Genomic DNA, 13,536 nt, shown 5'->3' on the forward strand with positions numbered 1-13,536 from the left:
CATACACATACAATACATAAACATACACATACAACAGCGCATACAACCAGCTTCATAGCAGTGAATACAGTTAACCATGGGCAACCACTGGCCTTTTGGCGATCCAGGACAACCAGCTTCCCAGCACAGAAAGCAATCTGCTTCTGTAGTAGTATGGGCTCCCTTGACCCTGGTGCTATGCTGCACAAACAGTGGARAGCAAGAAGCACTGTTAAGTCTACAAAATATTGACAACTCGCAAACAAATTCCTGATCCACACCTGATCATCATACAAGTTCAAAAGGATGCACATAATCCCATTCAGTGCTACCAGTCTAGCCTCGCAAACACCACTGAACACTTGAGATAAGGGAGGCTGTAATAACTGTCCCATGCCCTGTACGTTCCTGCCCAACCCAATGCTATTACAACATCTCTGTCCATCCCAGAGGCTGTCGTCTCACTGTACAGCTGTTCCACGTGCTAAAACACTTGGATTGCAATCATGCAGATTTTACAGTGGTTTTGTAGTTGCTTCACACAGGCAGAAACAGCATTTGGGGCTGACAAAGCTGCCAACAATTGCACACTAAAATTCCTTCCACTCCTTAAGAAAGTGCAAGCTGTCCTGTAAAACAGAGCAAGCAAACCAGCCAGCCAGCTCTGCTCCAAGCAGTACGAGAAAGCCTGAGGTACACCCTGAGTACCGCAAACAGCTTCCAACACACATCACTGCTTGCTTATTTATATTGGCATGGGAAAGGAAGGGGGTCTGCACCCCAGGCCATATGGAGAGGAGAACTTACCTGACTCAGTTTCACAAGTTGATGCTCAAAATATCCATCACAGGTGAAATGTCAGAATGATGAACAACGGGATTTTGAACCAGACTAAAAAGAGTTGCTATTGCAACTAGCAATTCAGACATGCATCAGTTGTTTGGAAGGAGGTAACTGTATTTTAATTATCCAATAGATAGTTATGGTAAAGGACAAAGAATGCACTGTTCCCAACTACAGAAATCACAGGACTCAATATGAACTTCATAATGATTTGAAGTATTAAAATATTTGCCTTACTTTATCTAGTTATAGTGTAAGTAATTTTAATTTGAATTTGGAAAAAACACACATAAAAGTATTCTCTGAAGAGTGGGTAAAGTGCCTAGGTGACATTTTGTGGAATTCAAATTATTTTATATCTATCTTGAGAGAGGCACTAACATATTTTCCTACTTTGTAGATGAAAGCTTTCATGCTTGTTTCCAAAACATGATCTAACTTAAGATCTTATGTGATATATTCAGTTTAAAGTTTATATTTTTTTGGTGTGCTAAGATAATTTGCCAGAAAAACTAAAAATATCTACAGAAATGAACAGATCTAGGAGTTTATTGCATTTGTATTTTAAAAACATTTTAGTATCTTGATAAGATTCCTTCTTACAAGGTTTCCTAATAACTTTTTTAATTTAGTATCTTAACTGCTTTGCAAAATAGTTCAAATTGTATTGTTTCAACATATTCAGCACAGACTAACTTTTCTTTTTACTGAATCATCCTAATATATTTTCTTGATTAATGCAGTTAGAAAGTTTTTCATTATTTACGGCATTTTCTTTACCCAATATATCACATGTTGCTCTACAGAAAAAAAAAATCCCCAAAGTAGTTAATCCTGCTACAGAACAATTCCACCCCTCCGTCCCCTTCCCCCCCCCCACTGTCCACAGTGCAGGAGAACCATGACTATTAAGAAAGGGGACCTATATTCCATAATTTTGCTTTTAGAATCAAGTCTAAAACTGGCTTTACAACATATTTTTATATCGCAATAGGAGGTGGTGTTACAACATAGTACCAACAGCTCTCATGACCTACCCTTAACCTTGGTTACGTGTTATGCTAAGATGCCCACGCTCCACAGCGGAGACACCTACATACGATGGACAGCGACCGTGGGAAACGAGCACAACAGCGCGCAAGTGTGCTGCGGCTGCGGGTAGCAGTCAAAAGGGACAAACCGGGCCACAGTGACAGCCTGCAGGGAGCCCAGCAGGCTCTGGAGAAGGCCCTGCAAAATCTCTTCCTGACTGGGAACTATCTCGGGTGCCAAATCTGTGTTGCCCCCGTAACTGAACCAGGCTCAGCCCAAACCAAAGACACAGGCAGACAAATCTTCCCAACAAGTCCTACAGCRAAGACGACTCATTGCGGGCTTGCAGCCTTGCAAAGGAGGCACACTGCCATGCCTCAGCTTTGCTGCTATTTGTACGCATTACAGCACGACTGCTGCATGCCCAGTGCAGGCAGTTAGTTAATACTGCTGCATCTTGAACAATATGGGTACCCACACTAGCTAGAAAGCTTGCTGCTACCGTACCGCCCCAATGCCATCGGGRACACTCGGAGGTGAATTACTGTATAATACAAGGAAACGTTATGAAAAAAAAAWATGAATTAAACCTGGACTTCCATTCAACTAAGCTGAAAGGTTTTGTTTTCTTTTAATTTTTTTTTAATTTTATGAAATCTCTGAAATATACAAAATATATTCAGTACTTAATTTGTTATAGCATGCAGAACTTTTATATGACTTTATATTCCATTTACTTCTGCAGTGGACACAATGTCTGGAAAATATTTTGTCCTACAGGAACCTTAGGTTCTCTTTCATCATGAACTGGGAAATAATTAATACTTAGTTTATGAATTACTTAGCTGTATTCATCAGGATGCTCTGAAGCAACTAATTATTTACACACAAAATCTTTGATGTAATACTATTCAGCAGCCTAAATCACAGATACAGAAAAAATAAAGAATTTTTCCTTCTTTCACCATCCCTGTATAGGGGTTACACAGTACTGAGGTATAACATTCATGACATTTTAGGTTTAGTGCAAAATCAACTGTAAAATCAAATACAAATTTCCCACAGACTGATCACATTTGCCTCTCAGTGTTACTAATAGGAAGTATTCAAAATTTCTGTCAGGCCAGTAAAAATTTTAAGGTTAAGAAAATCCTCAGATTTGGATGCTCCTACTTTTGAGAATGAAGGCTGTAAAGAAACATCTCCCTGTGATGGAGGAAGTTTAAAAAAAATGTTTAAGGTAAAGCGAGATTCTTATTCAATCAACTGAACTAAATGCATGCATATGTTATGTACATATAGCAAGACTCATGATTTCATTACGCACAGCTTTTTTTTTTTTTTTAACATACAGCAATTTTGATGAATGCTTATTAGTATCCACTATCAGTCTTCAATCTAAATGCAAGTGATTTTCCTCAGCTGTCCTCTCAATGGTGACAAGTAAAGTATTAATCAGAAGCTGAAAAGTCAGAACTTGGTTCATTAAGGGAAGAACTAACAAGTTCATTAAGGTATACTGTGAGGTACAGCAGCTTTGCTAGCATTCTCCAATGTGTCAATAGTGCACATCAGAAATACCACCTAATGCACATAAGAAACACCACAGTAAACTGGTTAGGTTTAGAAAAACTGTCCTACAGTAGTTTTTGTTTGACATTAACAGTGGTTTTAGTGTCATTCAATCTGTGGCCATTTAAAAATTTCAGAAACATGCTTGATCCTATAAATCACACAGCAGCCTGATACCCAAATGCTCTTCTCGGTTTGCCTCTACACTTTCCAACAAACTTACAGTAGCATTCTATCAAAAATATTGGAAACCAAAGCATGATTTTTTTCCTCCCTAGTGCAATACAGCAATTTACCCCAGTAATGTGACAGGCAGACATTTTGCCAGGAAGTTTTCATACCATTATGTATCATTTATTTTCCAGACAATTTTAAAAATATTTCTTTCAAAAGACACTCTATAACTGATGTCCCCCACACACTTGAAACTCATACCAGCCAAATAGTCTATCAAATCATTTCCTCCACAAACAGCATGAAGACTGAGTGCACTGTGACACCTCATACATATTTAATAATAGCCTGATAGGCTGTCATTAACATCAAACAGCAATCTAAGTTTGCTACATTAAACATGATCCCTGTGTTAAGAGGACAATCACAAACTGCCTCCAAGATCGAGCCTGTAAGAAATGCCCACCGACTTGGACAAGGTGTAATGAGGCCAACTGCACTGAAGGAGCCATTATTCACGCACCGGATTAAAACAAAAACAAAAAACAAAACAGAGAAAAAGCTTCAATGGGTCATAAACCCAGATATGCCATAAGGCAATCTGTCACAGAGCACTCATATTAATAACTGTTGTGTCAAAACTGAACATTCAAAAGAAAAGACAAACCTTCCTTTATGTTTTATGAAATGTAAGCCCACAGAATTAATAATTCATGAGCTGAAGAAAAATATCAAATTTGGATATAAATATTAACAGCACACTGTCAATCTGTTTAGAGGCAAATTTCGACTGTCCTACCTTACAATTATCAATTTAGAAGGGAATATTCTTCAAAAGCTAAGGAAGAAAAGAAAAACACCCACACACCACACAGTATAAAAGTCATTAATTAAGAAATTAACATGCTCTATTCACATAGGTCCTAAATGAACCAGCAAAATGCTGTTCTGCGTTTGCYGAGAGACTGTTAGCTGGCTAGCGTTCTTTCTTCCCAGAGTTACACTGCGCTGACAACAATAACACTGGTGCGTACACAAGAAAGTACACCAAAGGGACATGCTACAGCCAAGACCCAGCAGAAAAAGGGTAGGAGTACACAGTAAGTGGTTGTCAGATGAAAAAGTGAAAGGTAAAATGCCGGTTAAAAGTTAAGCAAACTCCAGAATATGAAGTTTATACAGCAGCTCTTGGACAAATTTCTCTGATTAGTTAAAGAACAAGTATTTGAAGAGTATAAAAGAAAGCACTATAATAATGCACAACCACTTATCAACAAGTTTACTAAACATGATTTCAATGAAATCACAAAATATATTTTCAGAAGATTTAATTTGATAGTCTAAAGACATAGTAGTGTTTGATTAAATCTAGAAAATGATGCAGTTATTTCCATTTTAATCATTTTGTTTGCTAAAGCAGTTAACAGTTGGAACCCAAGATTATAGAAGAAATACTTTTTCTGCCTTATGACTCCAGCCTTCTCTGCTTTCAGTGCTAATAGAGGAAACAGAATATTTTAAACACAAAACGCAGTTGTGCCAAGGTCAGGAAAGCAGTCAAAAATGAATTGTTTTAAACTGTGGTAACAGTGCTTTTCTTTACAGCTTCTTCTTCTTCTTCTCCCAACGCTAATACAATTGAAGTCTAGTTATATTTCCATCTGCACTTACACTCTGGGCAATACCATTAAAAACATATTTACATATGCATCAACATTGGGCATACAAAAAAAACTTGGGTGTAAACACTCCACTGTCCTTCAGAAGTTCTGCCCCTTTAATTTCATTCAATCCAGTTATAAGCAAGAAGACTGAAAAGCCAACCAAACAAGTTATTAAAAGCTTTTAATATTAAAAATAGTAATTCCTACCTTTATCATTCTAGAGAGATCTCCAGCATCAGCCAATTCCAACACTATGTTCAGTTCATTGTCTTCAATGAATGAGGCATAATATTTAATTACATTTGGATGATTCAGTTGCTAAGAAGGCAGAATAATAAAGCATGTTTCAGTGTAGAGCACGTCTTTATCTTTTATGACTGACAAATGAAACATCCTTGCTTAGACCAAAAAAAGAACACCCTAAAAATCTATCACAGCAGAAAAGTATGTGCTTATGAGAAGCATTTACAGATAAGCATGTCAAGACTGCAAGAACATGATGGCATTTTAGGATCAACATGACGATTGGAAGTTACAGTTTTAAAGGAATTTTGCTTCAATGAATCTGCGTGATAGCATGGTTAGCTTCTGTCATCATACAACACTATTTTTGTTACCTGAAATAGTAAAGTCAGATTTTTTTAAAAATCAGTATTTTACTTTACACAGTACGTTTAGTTAATCTACAATACTGTATTTTTAGCAAAAAAACTTCTACCTGAGAAGTTACCCATTTTCCAATACTTTCTGATGTTAATTTTTAAAGGAATTAAGAATTACAAAATACCTTAAGTGAAGCTTACAAAAACTCTACATAGACAATACTGGACACTTCTTCAAATATGTTTATGAGGAAAAAAAATACATTTTGATGAAGGCTGCACATTTTCTGAGCAACTCTTTTTACCTTAAGAAGATCTATTTCTTTGATGCAATCAGCGCGGGCTTTGGCATCCATTAAATCAAATATCTATACACAAGAGAGAAGACAGTTTTATTAAGTGATAAAATAATAGCAAACTGAATAATCACCATTATTATTTCATAGCATCGCACTTCCTGGCAAAGCATAATGTTGCAATAAAAAAGAATACTCCTAATGCTAAAGTATTAACTCACTGCATCAACTCTTTTAGCCCCTTCACAGGCAACAAGTACAAGCTTTCCAAGGACTTCATTGCCATCTCCGTGTATCTGTTCATATACGCAACAATACTTTAGCATCTTTCCTTCACATTAGCTCCAATCCAAATACTAGAGCTTCTTCTCCTCTTCCTGCCGTGCCATTATCACAAACTGATTAGTTTTAATACTGAGCATACCCTTCTTTCTTACTATCTTGCTGTTGTCTTCCTTTTCTATTTTAATAACTATATTTTTGCTCTCTCTCAGAATGAAAACTTCATTATCATCTCCAATTCTCTCTCTCTTTTCCATTTCTTTCTCTTTAGTAAGCTAAGAGGTAATTTAGGTTCTGCAATCTGTTTACTCAAGCCCATATTTCTAACCTGTCACCCGTCACCTTGACTCTTACAGTGTTTYATGCTTAGGCATCTCTGCTCTTTTTTTTTTCACCTCCCATCTGCTCAAAATAACACTGCAATATATCTCATCTTTGCCTCCTCCAAAAAGTTAACCCCAGTAATCTTTTTTCCCAGTTAAGAGTCCTTATCCTCCCCTCAAAAACTTCAAGCAAATCAGGAAGTCCACATATGACCTGTCAAACCCCAGCAGAGGGGGGCACTGGACACGACGCTCTTCACAGCCCAAGTGTCACTCCTTAAGCCACCTGAAGCAGGAGGCTAGTTTTTGCTCACAGCGCAGAGCCCTCGCCGAGGGTGCGCTGCTGCCTAGCCCCTACTTCAGTTCAGAAATCCAATCTTCTGGCTTTGAGTCTGGCATAAGAGAAACCACACTGGAGAAGACAGAAGAATCACTTCATGAAAAAGACAACTGTAAGTTAAATATTGAAAAGCCAAACTTGTAGAGAGGAAGAAGACAACAAAGAAAGAGGAGGAAGTAAAGAAAGAATAAAACAGAACTACTCTGCAAGAAATAAAGGAAATCAACCATCTCACAACTACGTGTAGAGTAAAGCCAGGATGATGGGAAATAAGCAGACTAAACTAGAAGTAACTATTCAAGGTGGAGACAGGGAGACATAACAGAAACACAGCAGCTTAAGTCACAAGAAAGCAATACTAACATTGAGAAAGAAAGCAATCTCAGATGTAACAGAAGAAAAGAGTACTATACACAAAATTTTAGGTATAAGTATAAAAAGTAAGCAATACTGATGGAAAAGACAGAAAAGAAAGTTTAGGAATTAAAGTTGGGAACACACATAGTGAAAGAGAAGAAACAGCCTGCATCTGTTACAAACCTCAAATCACAATTTAAAAAAAAAAAAAAAAGAAAGAAAAAAAAAAAGCACTGTTCTTTAATCATTTTGACAACAGATTGAGGTCCTAGTACTTGGTACTGTCATGAAGGACTAACGGTTTTTGTAGGAAACTTCTAAATATTAGAGCCAGCACATAAAATGAGAAAGTACTGGAAGGCAGGAGACCATCACTGTCCCTCCTGGGAGCTAAGAGACCAGCCAGCAGAAAGTTTTGCTCCCCCTCTCCCCAAAAGAATCAGTGACAGTGTGCAGTGGGAAGCAGGGAAAAGGGACAGCTAAAGGGCCATGCCTTGAAGGAGATCTRAAGTCATGAGCATCACCAAGTTTATCACAGCCAAAGTCAGTCACAATTTCATTTAGGTTTCTGAATATACCCTAATTAGGGGACAGGAATAATGGTAGGACAATCACTAGTCATTCCAAAAAAAATGGACAGACAGAAAACAAACCCCATAATAACACATAAAATACTGTCCTTACAATAAACTCTCACAGTAGATCTTTGAAACAACTTACTAGGGGGATCACCAGCCAGGCACGAAGTAACAGAGTCAGCCTGGCATTCACATTTCCCTCCTCCTCGCTACCTGTCTCATATTGTATGCAATGTTAACTAACTCATTCACATTTTTGCTAAGTTTCCATATAATGATTAGATGAGAACATTCCTTATAAATTATACAGAGATTCACAAGCAGACATACCAAACCCCAAACAACCGAGAACCTGAATCAAAGCTGCAAACAGATTTTTTAGACTGAAAATTGTACTTGACTGGAATTATCTGCTCATAAGATTTTGAGAAGTTATCCAAGGCACAATTTCAAGATTTAAAACAAGAGCAAGGGGTTGTGTGATAAAAACAGAGTAGTTTACACCTGTTAAGGACTGTGTAAACTCCATTTCAATTCCTAAATCTCTTACCTGGTATTTCTGCTACTTTTCCCTCACTCTCTTAAAGTACGCACAGGCAAGTTTCATAAACCCTTCTAATGACATCGCAGGACACTAAGTAACTACAACTTTGAATTCTCTGCTGAGGTTACACTGGAAATACATCCTTATCTTTTTGTTCTTGAACACAGGACAATTTGACCCAAGCCAGACCCTTGCAGTTGGTTAAGCAATTTTACATATTTAACAACATACTAAACCCTATAACCAGCCTTGGCAGATGTTTGCCTTTGCAACAGTGTGTCAGAGACACAATGAATACTCCAAAATTCTCAAAGCCAAGGCTAATCAGCATCCAAAAAGGGGAAAATACAATGCTATTATTGTGTATTTAGCATAGTTCTCCTTTTTCTCTCAGAGATGGGTAATTTTAAAAGAATAGAGCAACACAGGCACTCAAAGTCTGTGCAGACTATCACCACATTCGTGAAATATTAAGAAGCCTGCTTTATTTGTACAATTAAGTCACATGGTTTTAAGAAGCCCCTTTAATCACAGTCACAAAAATGGATGAACCGCCTATTCCGAGCCCCAGATGGATGCGGACGGCTGGCATATAGGGCTCGCTCAAAGAAAGGGAAACTCAAACTCCATCCCAGGTGAACTATTATGCCCTACATCTGCGTGCACACTTTAGACATGAAAACAGGGACAACTATCCCTGTAATTGCCAGGAGTTACAGCCTATTATGTTTAAATTACTTTACCTTATTGGGAGGAGGGAGGGGAAGAGGCATACTAACTGCATCTGTATTAGGAGTATTTGCCAACACACCTGAACAAGGAAATTTGGTAGCAAATTTTTCATAAGCTATGCCTCTGATTAAGGACATAAATTGATACCTCTATTTTTGTTGTTTTGTTATTCCTCTGAGAAAGCCCTACATTTGGGACTGTAAGAGATCCAGGATCAAGGGACCCCAGGAAAGAAAAAGAAAAAACTTTGTTTGAGTCTTCTGAGTACTGGTATTCTCGGTACTTCTAATTTGTTATTAAACAGTCTAAGAGTCTCCACTAGGCTAAGACTACAGCTGCTCTCAGGAAAGGTCAGACTTAAGTTTTATAAACGTGACCCTCTAGATTTTTGCTATTCTTCATACAGGAGAGTCGCAAACCTGTCACAGCTTCAGCTAAAGTGAATATTTCAAAAACTATTTGAATAAAATAATGCAACACAGAAAAACTGAGTCTTTTTTGATGCTTACAAACACTAAGCAAGATACTCTGAAGATTCAAGTTATACAATTTTTCAGGTTCTCAGTTGGATTTTAACCAAAACCTGACCTGGAAAGAACGCAAATATCTCCCAGAAATCCAGAATTTCAATTTCACAGACATAAACCTCCTTCAACCACAAGATTGCAGGGGGAGTGGGGGAAACTTCAGCCTCTGAAGAATATCTAACCTCTTCACATTCAAACTGCTTGCAGGTTCTCTTTCTCAATAGATTTTCTTTCCATTGTGCAGAACTGCTCCATTTCAGATCAGAGGCACCTACYGTATATTCTGCCACATCAGCTCTCAAGGAGACTAGGATAAACAGAACAAGCAAACAAACAAATGAAAAAAATCACACTTCATCACCAGATGACTCAGCACTGAAGAACATCTTACACTGAAAAATGGAAGCCACAATAAAAGATTTTAGAAGTTTAAGAACATCCTTTCAAGTGTATATCAAAATTACATATAGCACCTGGTAACTATTAGAATGATGGTTTTCAGGAATTCCAGGAAACCAGATTATCACGCAGGAGACATTGTCCTTTGTTTGTGGTTTACTGTAGACTGGCCATTAACATAATGATATCAAGTTATGTCAGTATTTCCACTCTAACTTTAACAGCTTAGTAGCTTTGCAAAAAAGACTTATCTCATCTTCAGGTGACATTACTCAGCAAACCAACCTGAAAGGTCAGCTCATACTCCATCCCTCCCCAGCGTGCACAACACACAAGTACCTGACACGTGCACTGGGCAGCCCTGTGCGCTCAGCCAGCACGGTCACCATTGCTCTCGGTGGCCGCAGGTCTCATCCTGGCACAGCAATGCAATGCCTAAGGACTCGTCGGGTTTTGTCTCGACTTGTCCTAGCCCAAACTTATTTTTCAGCCTGGTTTAGCTGTTGCAGCACATGCCTAGCGACTGGATGACTCACCTTTACCAACACCGTTACAGTCAGGTGTCTAATGCCTCACCTGTTTTTAGCTTCAGCTCAGCTTTGTGCAATTATATGGTCTTACCTTAAGGAAACTATACCAGATATGGTAAAAGTCTAACAAAACCTAAGTGATCCACATCAGTAAACTTTTGGACCAGTAAGAAGCATTAGCAACTGACTGCTTGAAAGCCCATAGTATAATCCCAAGTAGATGCACAGCCAAGGAGGAAGCAGCTCCCACCATCAACACCTTCCTCCAGTGAAGGGCTCAGGACACTGATGATTTACATAACACCACACTGGAAGGGTGAGCATGAATGGGGTAGATAGGAGGAAATTTGTGTTTATCAGCTACTGGGAACTAGCAGTAACTGGACTACAAGCATCAGCATCACTGTAATTGGCTAATAATAATAACTGCTGCATTTTGATTAGACTGTTAGGACATTAATTAGACTAACAATAAGTTCTAATTTTTGGCTCCACTTATAAGGTCAGGATCACAGGGTAAATCAGGCTGGGCGTGTGCTTCTCTAGCCCACACAAATTGCACAGTGTAATACTACAGCTTTTAATAAAAATTTTAATTATTTTCCCTAATTTCTATTTTTGAGGGCTATGATAAGATTAACATTTCTACAGAGTAATTACGTTTGCTGTAGAAAACCTAATAATAAGCAGAAGTGATACTAAATTTTTTTGTGCATCAGTTTTCACAGAGCATAATCAAAAATGTCATTGTAAGCACCATACCCTACTTGGCATGTACTGTGAAATTCCTAAACCAGTTATCCAAATACAGCTACAGAGACTTAAGAGGACCTTTTAAAGTCCTTCCAAAATTCTGATTTTTTTGCCAGGACTTAAAATAAACCAATAAATACATCAAACATGTTTTCTGTTTCTAGAGAGAGATGCAGAAACAGTAAACTAGGTTAAACAAAGTGTCCGTTTAGCTTAGTATTCCATCTCCCACTGTAATCAATAGCAAATATCAAAGGAAGATTAGAAGGATAAGCAAACATTGGTACTTCTTCAAAAATACTCTTACAGTGTGCTATGCAACTCAGGGATTTCTGGTAACTTTGCACTGAATCATTTCTCTAGTACCTGTATGTCAGAATGGATTACAACTGTATTCTTTCAGCATTTTAGAAATATCCATTGTAAGAACTATCAAGAAACATCAATATTTAGAATAGTTTGTAAGCTTTTGTAAGATACAGAACACAAACCGTTTCCTATGCAGATGTGTTACCCAAACAAAAAGATTGCAAAACATGAAATCAACATCCTGAATATGTTTCTTACATAGAGGCACGCTAGCAGCTAGAGTTCCTAGAGAGCCGTGCGCACACAATAGCAGAAAGTTTTAAAACCATTTGACCGCCAGATGGAATACACCGAGCCATAGCTTCCAAGCACAGAACATATTTGATCAATTACCAACTACCAATTTAACTTAACTTCTGAAGTCAAATGAATGCAGCAGTGTTAACTTCGAACGTTAACCTCAAACTACCACTTTCAGAACACGCCAAGTTGGGAGCTGACTTGGTTCCTCATGCTCTAAAGTCCAGTGYTTTTCCAAGATTTCCTCTTTGATATTAGAGGGATAAAGGACTTTTTAATCTCACCATTTAAATGGCAATTCAACCCATAAAACAAAAGTATTTGTTTAAAATTCTGTATAAACTGAAAATACCTTAACAAAACTTATTTCATCAGCAAAACATGAACATGACTGTTGCAAGATAAATCTGCATACAAATAAGCAAAATAAAGACCAATAGAACATAAATATTAAGAGTTATGATACCTTAATGCTAATTTTTGCTATTCAGTATTTTGCCACTACAGCACTGCTATATTGAGACAACGGTGTTTCATAAAGTGTGAAATTACAAGTGCTTTCCTACGATTAATTATCTCYAAATCAAGCCCCAAGCAACAATCCACTGACAATGCACAATGAATAATGAATATAAAGTGCTAGATAAAAGGATTCATTGTTTGATCCTCTAACATAGGGTCTCCACTTCTGGAATGAAAGGCAAGGAAATACAGAACAATGCAAAGCAGAATTAAAATGAATCTGGAGTTTTGTGAAAATATGCACTTCCACATAATATTGTGAGTAGCAAAGGTTTACTTAAAAAAAAAAAACACACAGCTTAAAGTGAACTCCTATACCCTTACAGTCACTGACTTTAGATATTTACAACTCCCATGTTATATTCTAAAAAATAAACCATTTTAACCCATATGCTTTTAAGTTAACACCAATCTCACAGTTCACACTGGCAGGAATTTATTTGGTGATGTGACAACTTAGGGACTTGCCTTCATTATGATGCTTCAGCTGATCATTAAATGATTAGCTGATTTGCCATAGCTGTGATCATTTAAGGACAAAGGCTTAGTCCAACAAAAGGCTTTACTGCTAATAGCCCTTACAAGGGTTTTCAGACTCGGAAGTCTTTCTTTAGGTCTGAAATAGGTGGAGCATCTCACAAAGCCAAAAAACAAGAGAACTGTTGCTCAAAATCTAACATCTTTGAAAGAAAAGGTGGGCTGTACCCACGGATGTTAAACAGGCAGTTAAAAAGTGGGGCTAAAGAAAGGTGGGGAGGTGATTAAGTGTTTCATAACCTAACTCATCGGGAATGACAAGTAGATGGTACTCTGCGGGACAAAGACTGGGGAAGGAGGTATGATCTTCCTATGTGCCATAAAACCAATCTCTGAAGCCA

General features: G+C 37.7%; 1 protein-coding gene across 4 annotated transcripts in view; it reads right to left on the reverse strand.

Annotated features, from left to right (window-relative positions):
* The window catches only part of NEK7 (NIMA related kinase 7), a 74,989-nt gene that overhangs the window by 37,855 nt on the left and 23,598 nt on the right, over nt 1–13,536 (reverse strand). For all 4 annotated transcript variants that reach the window (XR_003257048.1, XM_026087857.1, XM_026087856.1 and 1 more), the window contains exons 4-5: nt 6,172–6,234; nt 5,472–5,582 (exon numbers count right to left, since the gene is read on the reverse strand). Coding sequence is in view for 3 of the 4 variants with exons in the window: in XM_026087857.1 (XP_025943642.1) it covers nt 5,472–5,582; nt 6,172–6,234 (174 nt within the window). In the remaining variant the exon portion in view is untranslated. The remainder of the gene's footprint in view (nt 1–5,471; nt 5,583–6,171; nt 6,235–13,536) is intronic.

The sequence above is a fragment of the Apteryx rowi genome, unplaced genomic scaffold (genome assembly GCF_003343035.1).
Source record: "Apteryx rowi isolate R43461 unplaced genomic scaffold, aptRow1 scaffold_74, whole genome shotgun sequence".
In the NCBI taxonomy this organism is placed as follows: Eukaryota; Metazoa; Chordata; class Aves; order Apterygiformes; family Apterygidae; genus Apteryx; species Apteryx rowi.